This window comes from Miscanthus floridulus, chromosome 19 (assembly GCF_019320115.1).
Source record: "Miscanthus floridulus cultivar M001 chromosome 19, ASM1932011v1, whole genome shotgun sequence".
In the NCBI taxonomy this organism is placed as follows: domain Eukaryota; kingdom Viridiplantae; phylum Streptophyta; class Magnoliopsida; order Poales; family Poaceae; genus Miscanthus; species Miscanthus floridulus.
The window spans coordinates 97,931,666-97,945,952 of record NC_089598.1 but is presented as its reverse complement, the minus strand read 5'-3'; the positions used below and the strand labels follow the sequence as shown (position 1 = coordinate 97,945,952).

At 39.6% G+C, this 14,287-nt stretch overlaps 1 protein-coding gene across 1 annotated transcript; it reads left to right on the top strand.

The window, feature by feature from the left end:
* The first annotated feature begins 353 nt into the window (after window positions 1-353).
* On the top strand, window positions 354-14,091 carry LOC136528935 (structural maintenance of chromosomes protein 5-like). The gene is made up of 29 exons (XM_066521943.1): window positions 354-678; window positions 791-944; window positions 1,684-1,757; window positions 1,923-2,072; window positions 2,206-2,310; window positions 2,394-2,542; window positions 3,559-3,670; window positions 3,749-3,904; window positions 4,069-4,190; window positions 4,261-4,405; window positions 4,480-4,545; window positions 5,174-5,302; window positions 5,548-5,646; window positions 6,090-6,255; window positions 6,335-6,480; window positions 6,697-6,760; window positions 6,829-6,953; window positions 7,053-7,130; window positions 7,793-7,865; window positions 8,459-8,562; window positions 9,150-9,266; window positions 10,100-10,177; window positions 10,274-10,373; window positions 10,454-10,508; window positions 12,713-12,761; window positions 12,850-12,937; window positions 13,031-13,103; window positions 13,193-13,296; window positions 13,408-14,091. Exons 1-29 carry the CDS (start codon window positions 439-441, stop codon window positions 13,458-13,460), a joined length of 3,174 nt encoding a protein of 1,057 aa, XP_066378040.1. The 5' UTR covers window positions 354-438; the 3' UTR covers window positions 13,461-14,091.
* Window positions 14,092-14,287: the final 196 nt, after the last annotated feature.

Genomic DNA, 14,287 nt, shown 5'->3' with positions numbered 1-14,287 from the left:
CTTTTCCTATGATCTGGAAATGATTACATAAATCCGGAGTGTTACGCGTATCCATCACATAGCGACGTCACCATTTTCTATTAAAAAAACAATATGATAAAAGTAAATAAGGTTTTTAAATTATGAAAAATATGTTCATAAAAGTAAATAAGGTTTCTAAATTATGAACAAGTGTTTTTTAAACATACACCAAACAACGCGGCGAGTATCAATATTTGTGTAGTAGTAAAATAAATTCAATAGAAAACATACACCAAACAGCTAATCTACCGATATTGATTATCTGCCATAAATACTAAGTGTTTTTTTATTGTGTATTTAGTCAAATCCAAATCCAAATTTTTTTGGTTCCTCCGCACGGATGCTGTAGACTTGTGTGGGTCTTCTTCGCCTTCGGCCTCGGCCCTTTGCACACGGCGGAGCTGCCTCGCGCCGGCGATGGCGGCCCCGCGCGCCGCCAAGCGCCCCAAGTTCGCCTCCGGCGCGGCGCCGCCCCAGCGAGGGGAAGACGACTACGTGCCGGGGAACATCGTGGAGATCGAGCTCTTCAACTTCATGACCTACGACCGCCTCGTCTGCTGCCCCGGCCCGCGCCTCAACTTCGTCGTCGGGCCCAACGGGTCTGGCAAGAGCTCGCTCGTCTGCGCCATCGCCCTCGGCCTCGCCGGAGACCCCAACGTACGTGCTCGATACCCTAATCGCCACCAATCTGCTATGTTTCCTCAGCGGTTTCACTGTACTGTTGTATTGTACGGTTCAGTTGTCACCGCGGTTGTGATATTCGTTGCAGATTCTCGGGAGGGCGTCCAGCGTCGGTGCATTCGTCAAGAGAGGGGAGGTTGCCGGGCACGTCAAGATATCCCTCCGCGGGGATACACCTGACGACAAGATCTGCATTACTAGGAAGATTGATACGAAGAACAAGTCCGAGTGGCTCCTCAATGGTACTAGTGCCTCACATCTAAAGCACCTGCATTTTCTGTGAAGTAACGGCAAGTACAACAGAGGACGCGCACCTTTTTTTGTTACAAACATAAGGTCAATTACGTACAGTGAGTTACCCATGAAAGGGATTTACATTTTCTCAGCGGATGCATGCTCCTGACATGTGCCACCGATTGTTTTTTCCCCTTTATGGTTGGTGTATTGAGTCACTTGTCAAAATCTTGGCTTGCTGTATTACCTTCTTGGTTTTATGGCTGGGATATTTCCCTTTTTTCCATTCTATCTTGTACACCTTAGACAAGCTGATATTGTGATTGATGCTGCTCTTTGTTGTCCTAGAGGAAATTACCGAAAGGAATGTTGTATTCATCCAGTAAATAGAAATGCTTATATTTTACATATTTTTGAGTACTGGTTACAAGCATACAACACATAAGCTGGAAGAAACTCCTTTTTCTAAAACAAGTTACAAGCATACACATGATTCTGTCGTAATCTCTGCTGGTATAAATTTCATATCAACTTCCTCTACTTCAGTTGGCTCAACATAATATTCTTAAGGATGTTAATTAATGTTGCCATGTTGGGCCTTATCATGCAATTTCAGCAAAGCCATTTCTCTGAGTGTATGCATGAGTAGCTTTATTGTTTCTGTTTCTTTTATTATTTTTTGGAATGTGTTCCTCTCGTTTGGAGAAGTAGTTCTTCCTCTGTGTAACTGAAATTTGTTTCCTGCAGGTGCAACTGTCCCTAAAAAGGACGTTATTGATGTGATTAAGAAATTCGATATTCAAGTTAACAACTTAACTCAGGTTGGCCTTTACATGCGGCTTCAGTTCTTGTAGATTCTAGTTTGTTATGTCACACATCTATATTTGCTCTGCATGTTCATGATAGATTAATGAGCTGTCTGTCCTTAACAAAAGCAACTGCGGAGCTTTAACTTATTTTGCTGTTCTGTGCAAAACCTTCTCTAGTTCTTGCCACAAGATCGGGTATCTGAATTTGCAAAGCTAAGTCCGATTCAACTTCTAGAAGAGACTGAAAAGGCCGTTGGTGATCCTGATTTACCTGTTCAGCATCGTGAACTTGTAGATAGAAGTAAGGAACTGAAAGCACTTGAAGTGGTAATGCCGAATCTTGCTCCTATAATTTTTTGTTCGCTTGAGAGTTTTAAGCTCACCTGACTTTTTGAGAAACAGTTTGTTAGGCGTCAAATCTATGCTATCGATTTACTGTTTATCTTCTGGTCAATTTTAGGCTATAACGCAAAAGGAAAAGACTTTGAATAATCTAAAGGCCCTCAATGCTGAACAAGAAAAAGATGTTGAACGTGTTCGACTAAGAGATAATCTCCTTAGAAAGGTATGTACCTTTTTGTCCATGTGTATGATTCTAATCATAAGTTTCGCTGATGCTATTATAATGCATTGTTTAATGTACCATAGGCTGAATTAATGAAGAAGAAGCTGCCATGGCTGAAATTCGACATGATGCAGAAGGAATTCATAGAAGTCATACAAGAGAAGGAGAAAAGTGCAAAGCAAGAAATGGAAGAAGGAGCCAGAGTCTGGGAAGATTCAAAAGGCCCTATTGAGTATGTTCCATGGTTCCAGAAAGCGTCAATTGTTCATTTTGGGAATAGACATTCCTTCTAGATGTTTTCGAATTATTTCATACTACATGGTTTTCTTTTCGTCCTAGGCAAAAAGGTTTCCTTTGCATGGATGACAGAAATGCACCTACATTATAGTTCTGTTTCTTTTAGCGAGTACTCCAATAATTGGAAATTGGGTCAGCTTCACGTCCAATTTCAATTGGGATCGGTACACTACTTTTTCATTCTTGTTTCTTTCTTGCTTGATGAGATTGAAGCAAAGTTCCTGATTGCCATAGTTTGTTGACAACATAGCAATATATGAATTCAGTCACTTTACAAAAAAATTGAAAAAATGAAACTTTCCATCCCTATGTGGTCAAATTTTTGTGAGATACTAAGTTCAATGATTGCGTATTTGCGTCACCCACCCAAGGTGGAGACGGGAGGGGATTAACTCAGAACATTAGTTGCACAACAACTCCTTTGCCGTCAAGCATCTCCAAAGTGTGATGCACCCAAGTTCCCATCCACACTGTTCCTTATTAGTTTCATAAATAATTCTTCTGAGTTTATGTGGTCATGGTCCTAGCCTCAAGACAGCTTAAGCATCATTTACAGTCCTATTTCCAGCTAAGATTTTATGGTGGACTATTTCATTTCATTCAATTAAACCCTTTTGGGCACATCTCAGGCTCAGCTGAATTCCCTCTACAAGATATTACTTTGAAGTTGCTTGTACGATTTCCATTTCTGGCTTCAAATACATAGGGGAGAATAAAATGACAATTAAAACATAGTATAAAAAATGTTCTTTACTTGTTCAAAACAAACAAAAAAACACAAAGAAAAATGGGCATTGAGAGGTTAGGAATATGCTATTGGTATATGAAACAACTTATCTTTATGATTGTGCTACATTGAGGAAATCCAATTAGCTTATCGTGTGCTTTCTGAATAAGCAATGTTTGGATTTTAAGGTCTAAAGGGAGACTTCTTTTTGCCATTTTTTGTAGCAAACTCAAGAAACACAAGGCAACTCATACTTCAAATATAAAGAAGATAAACAGCCAAGTAAATGAAAACATGAACAACCGTCAGAGAGTTATGGACCAAGATTTAAAGCTGGTATGAACCATTCTTTACTGTAATCAGGCATGCATTACTGTTTTGCTGCTTTCCTTCTTTGACATTCCTTGGTATCAGAATGCAGAACTGAAAGCTACATTTGATGATATTGAAGACCTGAAAAAGCAAGAAAAATCTCGCCAGCAAAGGATCCTGAAAACTAAGGAAGATCTTGCTGCTGCTGAAAAGGAACTTGAAGATCTACAGCCGTATGAACTTCCTAAAGCTGAAAATGTCAGTTGATCAGCCTTACTCCATTACACCCTGCTTTGTTTGCATATTTTTTCTTACTCTCTGTGATTGACTGGTATCCTCTCCAGTTTATGTGCTCATAATAACACATTTTTTCATGATGGTTGTATTTACACTAGTAGCTCTATTTTTTGTTTTTGCAATAGGCACAGCTAACAGACCAAATTGCACGAATAAATGTTGAGATAAAAAATCTAAAAGCAGAAAGGAATGCCGTGGAGTCTCAGTTAGCCCGAGAGGAAGAAAGCATGAGGAGATGTTGTGATAGGTAACCTGCTTGCGAACTGCTGTCCTCTCCACAAAAGACTAGTAGGTTACCTAACAATAAGTTGTTCCAGGCTGAAGGAAATGGAAAGCAAGAATAGTAAGCTACTCCAAGCATTGCGAAGTGCTGGTGCTGATAAAATCGTTGAAGCATACCACTGGGTGCAAGCTAACAAAAAGAATTTCAGGGAAGAAGTTTACGGGCCTGTTCTCCTTGAGGTTCGTGTAGTATTCCTGTCTACAGTCCTTTTCTTTGAGGCCATGATACTATACCTTGTTTCAACTGTCCCCAGGTAAATGTTCAGGATAAGCTTCACGCCACTTACTTGGAAAACCATGTTCCAAACTATATATGGAAGGTACAAATTCAGTGCTAATGCTTCATTTCTTGATTGTTGCTAAATAATGTTGCATGCATTGCATGTTGTATTAGTTTATACTCCCTCCGTTCTACATTATAGTTCACAAGGTTTTGTCCTATAAGTCAAAACTACTCTTATTTTAACCAAGTTTTCAGGAAAAAATATATTAACATCTATAGGTTCAAACAAATGCGCAATCAAAACATGTGTCATGAGAATTTTAATGAAACGAATTTTATGTTCTAAATGTTGCTCCAATTTTTTTATAAACTTAGTCAAAGGTTTGATTCAGGACAAAGCCAAAGTGAACTATAATTTGAAACATGGAATATTTAGCATTCATGTGGAACTAGAGAAAACAGCTAGGAGAAAATTTTACGAGTGGCTGCTGGATCTTCTTGTGCTATACTGCCATTGCACATTCCCATGTTGTATGCATAGTCCATGTGCAGAAGCAGATTTATCCTCCCATTACTGAGGATGACCACCATCCAATCATATGCCATTCTGTATATACAGCCGTAGTTTATTGTCATTGCTGACTTGCGAACAGTTACATCCCATCATCTTCTTTCTTTTATTGTGGAAAACCATTGTAATTGCTGTAAACAATTGTATGTACCAGTCATTCATCACTCTGGATGCTTCCGACCGTGACTACATTGTTAGAGAAACGAAGCAGTATGGCATCCCTGTTCTGAACTACTTGGCGCACGAAGGCACAAGGAGACAACCATTAAACATCACTCCGGAGGTAAAGCAGATACGGGCCAAGCATTTGCCCTTATTTGTTGCACCCTCACAACTTTTATTATGCATGAGCATTCACACTAACCATCATCCTTGTTTCTGAGCATTTTGAATGAATGGGCACCACGGTTATTCCTTTTGGTGACGTGACTGATCTTAGTGCTTTCTTGACCTCTGTTCACACTTAAAACATGACCTGAGAACTTTGTGATAGTAATATGGAATATTCTACTTTTCTTCCTTTGGCAGATGAAGCAACTTGGGATCTACTCCCGACTTGATCAAGTATTTCAAGCCCCTGACATTGTAAAAGATGTTTTGATTAGTCAGGCGGGTTTGGATAATTCGGTATAACTACTTTACTACTTATGTTCTGTTCATAAGCCTTTACCAAGTTGCATTGGTTATTACCCCTGCAGTTACAAAAGATAGACAATTTGTATATTGGCATGGTCCCTGAAACATACCTTTGACTAATTTCCTATAACTATTATAAAATCTCCCCATACCATCATCAGGTGTTCAGTTTCAAGTCACATTTTTTTCCTTCTCAAATATGCATGAGAGCCACTTAACATTGCATGGAGAACAAGAAACAAAACAAGAACACCAAAGAACCCCCCCGCGCGAACCTGGCACGTGAAGAGTACAGCCCACCCACAAACACAAACAACACGCCAGATAAAAAAGACACGTCCTCCACCAAGTGACCTCAAATTGAAGGGAGTACCTGAAACCCTCCACTCAAAGTTGCTTTTTGTCTCACTTTTCTTCTTTTTATGTGTATTTAGTACATAGGTACAGATGAAACTCATCGCAGAGCAGATGAGGTATCAGAGTTAGGCATTGGTGACTTTTGGACTCCGGATAACCATTATCGATGGTCCAAATCAAGATATAGCAGTTATATGTCAGCAAATGTAGATGCAGTCCGTCCTTCTCGTCTCTTCAAGAGCAGTATGTCATCTCAACCTTGATAAAATTCATATACATAATTCACCTATTGTGTCTTATTCTTGTCAGCCTTTCCCCGCAGATCTGGATGTAAGTGGCATTGAAGATCTTCGACTTCAGAAAGAAAACCATGTAACGAATATTGAAGGAATGCATGAAGCTATAAAGACGCTTCATAGAAAACAGAGGCAGTTAGAAGACGAAGAGGCAAATATACACAAGCAGAAGGTTTGATCTATTCAGTTCCATTGATTTTTGTTTTTTCCCTACAATTTGGTGTTTTCTTATCCCTTCGAATGTAATCAGCTGATGAGCTTAAAACTTGTAAGAAATTGGCTGTGTGCGATTGCCGTGGCCGGAACTATTCTTATTTTTTTAATAAAAATTTTCCATTGATTTTAATTATTCCTTGTCACTCTTATATTTGCTAATTAAATTTTGTAGGAAGAAATTATTAATGCGATGAGGTACCACAAGAAGCGACGAGAAGAGATACAAAGGCGTGTTGGTATGATACTTTCTCCTGTTCTTTTGTTCCTTTCATGTGAATCATATAATAATTGGTCGTCCTTCCAGATTTCAAAAGGAGAACGCTGAAGGACATATCCAGAGAAGAGGATGTAGAATCTAGCACAAGAAAGCTTCTTGATCAGGTGGCTAAGTTAAATGATGAGAGATTTCATGCAATGATGAAACTTAAGGTTAGCAGGGCCTTTATGCTAACAAACGTTTTTAGTTGTTTGTTCTGAGAAGCATCAAATTACTTTGTACTTATTTCAGTTTTATTTCAACTGTCATAGGATTTGCTTACTGAAGCTGTTGCTCTCAAATGGAGTCACACAGAAAAGAATATGGCTTCAGTTGAGCTCGATACAAAGGTATACCCCTCTAACTATATTTACAAAAGTAGGTTGTCTGTACTACCATTTCTTAGAAGGGATTGCCTGTACTATCATTTCCAATCGGATTACATAGTACATTTTGAAATGTAAGACATCGTTTGGCTTGTTGCTGTTGTCTGGTCTCACAAATAAGGTTTGCTTTAATTTATCTTATATTACAATGCTAATGACACTAAAATCATAATATGTGTAAATATGGGTCTGGTCATACTAATTCCATCTCACAAAATCTACAAATCGTTAGGTTAGTTGTTGGTAAAAATAATGAGCTTTAAATCTTGAAATGCATGCACATCGTATGAAAGAAATGGGCGGGTGTTGGATGGAGGGACATTAATATATGTAGAAATATGTGGGTGTTTGTATGGAAGGGCACTAATATATGTAGATAATTTGGTGTACTTGTTTAGCAATGATGTGCAAAATTAACAAATGAACATACAATTAAGTGGGAAGTGAACTCAGTTGAATGGAATGGTTGTTTTCTTGTTTTTTTTCCTAGTTATATAGTTTGTGAGCTTGCATAACTGTAGCAATTTTTCTTATGTTGTCCATAATGTCTACGCTTCATGGAATTATCTGGCTGGTATTACTGATTTTTTTCTCTTTCTGTTTAACCATAATTGATCATGTCATAGATATGGGAGATGGAAAAGGATGTGAAAAAACTTGAAAAGGAGGCTAATCAGAAGGCTAGAAACTATGAAGATTGTAAGTTTGTTTTAAAATAAATTCTCTTGCTGTTTTCTTGTGATATTTGTGAAGTCAGGGAAGTTATAAATGGTGAAATGTGGCCAGGGCGACCTCCCCTCTCCCCATTTAACATCAATAATTTGCTAAGGATGATCTTTTGGTTGAGCCCACAATTATCAGGGACAACTCACATCATTGCTTCATGGTCAATTATTTTGTAAGCGGTGGCACAATATATTTGTGCATCTTTTTAAATGTAAAATGCACACTTTTTGGGCGTGCTTTACCAATTATGGGCAACATAAATGAAGAGTTAATCAAAGGTGACAATGTGAACAAACAACTAAGTGGGAAGTGAACTTATAAATTGAGTGGAATAGCCCTTTGGTTGATCTATTTGTTGTTTTCAACTTGCAAATACCACAAATTTCAGTTTACTGTTCAATCCGTGACTGCATGTAACTTATTTTTTAATTGAAATGAGAAGTAGAAGCAAGTTATCTTGAAATATGGTTGGAAGAGTAATTTCCTTTTCCTTGTTCTACAAATTATTATCTGCAGTTGAATATGCATAAACTGATTTCAACTGTCACATTTTTTATTTTCTTCAGGTAAAAGAATCACTCAGGAGCATAGGCGGAGGCTGTCTATTGCGAAACAGAAAGCAGAGTCGATAGCCATGATTACTAAAGACCTTGAAAAAGAGTTTCTTGCGGTATAGTTAAAGTTTAGTTTGTGCAAACTTCATTCTGAACTTATGGTAGAGTACCAATTCATGACAATGGGTTTTGTGTTATCTGAATGTACTGATTGTTTCTTATATTTCAATTAAATGCATGTAGTATTGATTCCTTTTTTGAATTATCTGAAATGACAATCATTAATTCATCACACTAAGCATTTCACTTAGATTGATCATGGCCATTAATAATGTCTGTTGTATTAGTAATAACAATGGGATTTTTACGTGGTTATGCCATTTTATCATCAAATCCTGTTTTCCTGCACCTTACTTGAATCTGCAATAATAGTTTAAGCCATACAACACCTGCATGCTCAATCCACCACAAACTACCTTTCAGTCAAATACGAGAAAAATGATTTCCTGCTCTAAAGTGCTCGCGCTGAAAATTGAGACTTCGATAGCCTTGTCATATCGTATACTAACCATGCGAGGTTGGACACGACACACGTCTAGTCTAAGTGATTATATACACCAATAGAATCTTCTAGCACTGCTCTTAGTGGCATCATTAGCACTAATAATCCGTTTATTGATTCTTGACTGCTTTCTAATTGTAGATGCCCACTACCGTTGAAGAACTGGAAGCTGCAATACAAGATACTGAATCGGAGGCAAATTCTATGCTATTTCTTAACCAAAATGTTTTGCAGGAGTATCAAAACCGGCAACATGAGGTATCAAAATATGTCTTGTTCTGTTGTTCATATGTGCTGGCCAGTTTGCAGTGATTATGTTTGACTGTCTTGGTATTATCACTGGCAGAATTATCTATTGAGAACTTAACAAATGTCATTTTATGGGATTACTGATATGCATTTTTAAAATCCTTTTGAGATGATAACATAGTGAGGGAATCCAGGAAGGCGTGTTATGAAATGTCTATTTCCTGAAGTGCATTAAAATTGTGGAGGTTGCATGCCAGCATGCTCTCCCTTCAGATTACCACCCTTGCGTAAAATGCTTGGCTATGTATGATATGGTCTGTTGATCGGGAAGACGGGAACTGATACAAGAACTGCAGGATAGATCGGCTAACTTGCCCTCTATAGAGACTCTGAGCTGCTTTCTTTGATCTATTTTCTGCTTTCCTAACCTATTTCTCAAGGATGCCTTTATAGACCAGGTGCCTAACAACCTACTAACAAATCTCCTTGTAAAAAACCTGCTAACAAATCTTATCCATGTAACTAATCAACCCTATCTGCTACAAATTAATCCCTAAGCTGCTGTTGCTGCACCTTGTCCAGAGCCACAGCCGGCCCCACTTGCCCTAACAATGTATGAATAATAAGCTGTTGTTTGGGTGTAATCATGCTATAGTCTTGTCATTTGTAAATAAATTAGGATAGTGGATGAAGCCTTGGACAGTTGAACGATCCAAAAGAAGTCAAATTTGATTTGAGCCTTGGACAGTTCAACAGTTCATCTACTGAATCATAATCTGTTTTGAGCTACTAAATCAATCTCCTCTGCCTAGAATTTCGTTGATACAATTTTGATTTTACAGATAGAATCAATCTCAAATAAACTTAAGGATGATAAGGGTGAACATGAGATATGCTGTTCTGAAATCGAAACAGTAAAGGTTTGAATACTTCATCTTGTCACCTGAATTGAAATGATTTTTTTTTACTTCTTTTTTGGATCCATCTCCTGTGACTTGACTTAAGTCGTTTTGTAGGGTAAATGGCTTCCAACTCTGCGGACTCTTGTTTCAAAAATAGATGACACATTCAGTCGTAACTTTCAAGAAATGGCAGTTGCTGGAGAAGTTTCACTGGGTATGTATGGTTCTGTTTCTTCACCATTGTTTGTTTTCTTTGATAATAGACTAATTGTCGTGTCAAAACTTCCCGTGCAGATGAGCACGGTCTTGATTTTGATCACTATGGCATTCTTATAAAGGTGAAATTTAGGTGAGCTTTCACCAAATGAGAGCAATTTTGATATTTCTGAAACTTGATGAATAAATAACCATCACTCTGCACCATATTAATTTTTTTTGAAAACATACTCTGCACCATATTAATCAATGTACTGTTTTGTAATGGTAAGCTAGCTTGGTATTGTCTACTAATTACATTAGCCTGGAGTACCAGACTCAGCCCTTCCAAGTTGACTAAAGGGAAACTAAGTATTTTTTATTTTTTTTATTTTATCAGAATTGGATGTAATGGAAATGAAATAGCACGCTAGCATTATATTCTCTTATCCAGCCTTCCAGAGCTCCTCAGTGCATGTTGTGAAGTGGGCTTGCCTTGTTTTGTCGTGTGCTATATTTGTAGTGGACTTCGCTTCCTTGAAGCACTTGCACACGCTTTGTGCAGTTCCAGTATTCTTGTCCTTATCATCTAAAAGTGAATAGTGGTCTTGCCATCATATGAAGTAGGTTCCACTCTAATTCGCTGAAGATTTGTGCAACCAGCGTCCAACTGAATTAAAATGTAATCTCCTAACATGACTGATTCAACACTATTTCTGTGAAGCACAGTTCATAGATGAAGATGGTTTATCCTTTCTCAATTCTATCTCTCCCTCTTTTGTGACCTGCATGCTTCCTATTTCCTAGTCTATCAGGAGATTTTTGTATATGTAAATATTTCTAATTCTCATGGAAGAAATATTTTTTTTATTTGTGTGGCCAACATCTATTCAGTGCCTAGGAAGGATACCTTTCGATATTTAGGATCAATGCTACAGAGAGACGGGGATATTGATGAAGATGTTAGCCATAGAATCAAAGCAGGGTGGATGAAGTGGCGCCAAGTATCTGGTGTCCTATGTGACAAAAGGGTACAACAGAAGCTAAAAGGCAAGTTTTATAGGACGGTGATTAGACCTGCTATGTTGAATGTTGGCCTACGAAAAGACGACATGTTCAACAGATAAGTGTCGCGGAAATGCGTATGTTGCGTTGGATTTGCGGTCATACAAGAAGGGATCGAGTTCGGAACAATGATATACGTGATAGATTAGGGGTAGCACCAATTGAAGAAAAGCTTGTCCAACACCGGTTGAGATGGTTTGAACATGTCCAACGGAGACCTCCAGAGGCACCAGTGCGTAGTGGAATCCTACATCAAGGGTCAGCTTTGAGCCCTTATTTGTTTGCCTTAGTGCTGGATGAGGTCACAAGGGACATACAAGGGGACATCTCTTGGTGTATGCTTTTCGCGGACGATGTAGTGCTAGTTGATGAAAGCCGAACATGAGTGAATCAGAAACTGGAGTTATGGCGGGAGACTTTGGAGTCCAAAGGTTTTAGACCCAGTAGAACTAAAACTGAGTATATGAGATGTGACTTCGGCACTACTAGGGAGGAGGAAGATATTAGTTTGGAAGATCAAGTAGTGCCTAGGAAGGATACCTTTCGATATTTAGAATCAATGCTACAGAGAGACGGGGATATTAATGAAGATGTTAGCCATAGAATCAAAGCAGGGTGGAAGAAGTGGCGGCAAGCATCTGGTGTCCTATGTGACAAAAGGGTACCACAGAAGCTAAAAGACAAGTTTTATAGGACGGCGATTAGACCTGCTATGTTGTATGATGCAGAATGTTGGCCTACGAAAAGATGACATGTTCAACAGATAAGTGTCGCGGAAATGCGTATGTTGCGTTGGATTTGCGGTCATACAAGAAGGGATCGAGTTCGGAACGATGATATACGTGATAAATTAGGGGTAGCACCAATTGAAGAAAAGCTTGTCCAACACCTGTTGAGATGGTTTGGACATGTCCAACGGAGACCTCCAGAGGCACCAGTGCGTAGTGGAATCCTAAGCCAGGATAGTAACGTGAAGAGAGGCAGAGGAAGACCGAAGTTGACTTAGGTAGAGGTAATAAAAGGAAACTTGAAAGGATGGAATATACCCAAAAACTTAGCCTTAGATAGGAGTGCTTGAAAAATAACTATTCACGTGCCTGAACCTTGATTGCTTCTGCTGGGTTTCAACTCTAGTAGCCTACCCCAACTTGTTTGGGACTTAAAGGCTTTGTTGTTGACTTGTTGTTGTGGCCAGTATCTATTCTTTTGATTGCATATTTGTTGCTGATATTGTTTTTTTTCCTATGCTGTGCTTCTAGCAAGGGTTTTGATATATTCTCTCTTGGTTGTCAGGCAAACTAGTCAGCTGCAGGTGCTAAGCTCTCATCACCAATCAGGAGGGGTATGAAGGATCAACAAGTGTCAAGTCAAATGTGAAACCTTTTCTCTTCACCTACTTATGGTCATTATTATTTCCTTCCTGTTCATAGGAGCGATCAGTATCGACCATCTTGTATCTTGTGTCACTTCAAGATCTTACCAATTGCCCCTTTCGGGTTGTTGATGAGATAAATCAAGGTAACACAACTGGATTGCTTCGTTTCTCCCTCAACTGTATGGGCGTTAACTTGTGGCATTGAGGTGGTCTAATGCATTCATCCGAATATGCAGGAATGGACCCCATAAACGAGAGGAAAATGTTTCAGCAGCTTGTCAGAGCTGCCAGCCAAATTAACACGCCACAGTGAGTGACAGTGCTGTCAACACTTTGTACAGCATGCAGATCCGCAGACCTCCCGACATCTAATAACCTCCCCTTTCTTTTGCCTGCAGATGCTTCCTTCTGACGCCCAAGCTTCTACCTGATTTGGAGTACAGCGATGCCTGCAACATTCTCAACATTATGAACGGCCCATGGATTGAGGAGCCAGCAAAAGGTACTCGTCCGCTTATACTTTCTGAAAAAGAAAACATGCTGATCTTACTGGCAAACTGAACATGTAAACATTCTCAGCCGGAGTTGTATCTAATTCTTGTGATGCTTGCAGCATGGAGCTCCGGAGATTGTTGGAGGACAGTGGTCAGCGCTGCTGGGCACTGATCAGCCGAATATTTTGCCTTGACCGCAGGAGGCCTGTAAAGTTTAGCGTGTAGAGCTGGAAGCAGTTTTTGGGTTGTTAATTTAAGCTTTAGTTGTACTCCATGTAAATATAGGAGAAGCTAAGGTAGCTGGTTGCATTATCTATCTAGAACTAGTTGCTGGGCTGCTCTAGTCACTTGGCAGCCCTTTTGTCACGGGAGGGTACTGCACTGCGGAATGATCCGTACCCGGTAGCTCACCACTAGCCAGTATTTGTGCAAGTTTCCAGCTTAGTTCAGTAATTATTTTGCAGCGTGACTGCAGATTCGGACCTCTTTGGCAGGGCTCTTGCACTGTTGCAGGGTGTCGGCCGCCCACGGGCCGATAGGTGCCTGCTGGAGCCGCGGAGCTAGAAAAACAAGCTTCTTTGGCTCCGGTGGTGTCAGTGAGAGAGGAAAAGAGGAGAGAGAAAAGCGGCTCTGGTAAACAGTAGCCGGATGTCGGCCGCCAGCCCTGCCAATGAGGTCCGAAAAGTAAGTCCATGTGGTGTGTACCTGTCAAGTTGCTATGATCAGTGTGACCTCTCTAGGGATGTTTCAATTCACTGTTGCATGGATAATCACTTGATGAGGTTTGTTGTAGCGTTCGAATACTGGCCAATCTGTTTCTGTCAGATATGCTCGACGCTTATTTGCTGCAGCCAGCCTGTTAGCTCGCAGCGCGCTCGAATGTTGTTTCTTACTCATTATCTTGTCGCCAATAGCGTGGCCATGCTGATTTCGCCAGTGGCCACGATTCGAGATATTCCCAGGATAAATCTAGGATTTGCCAGACAGTTTTACTTTTTA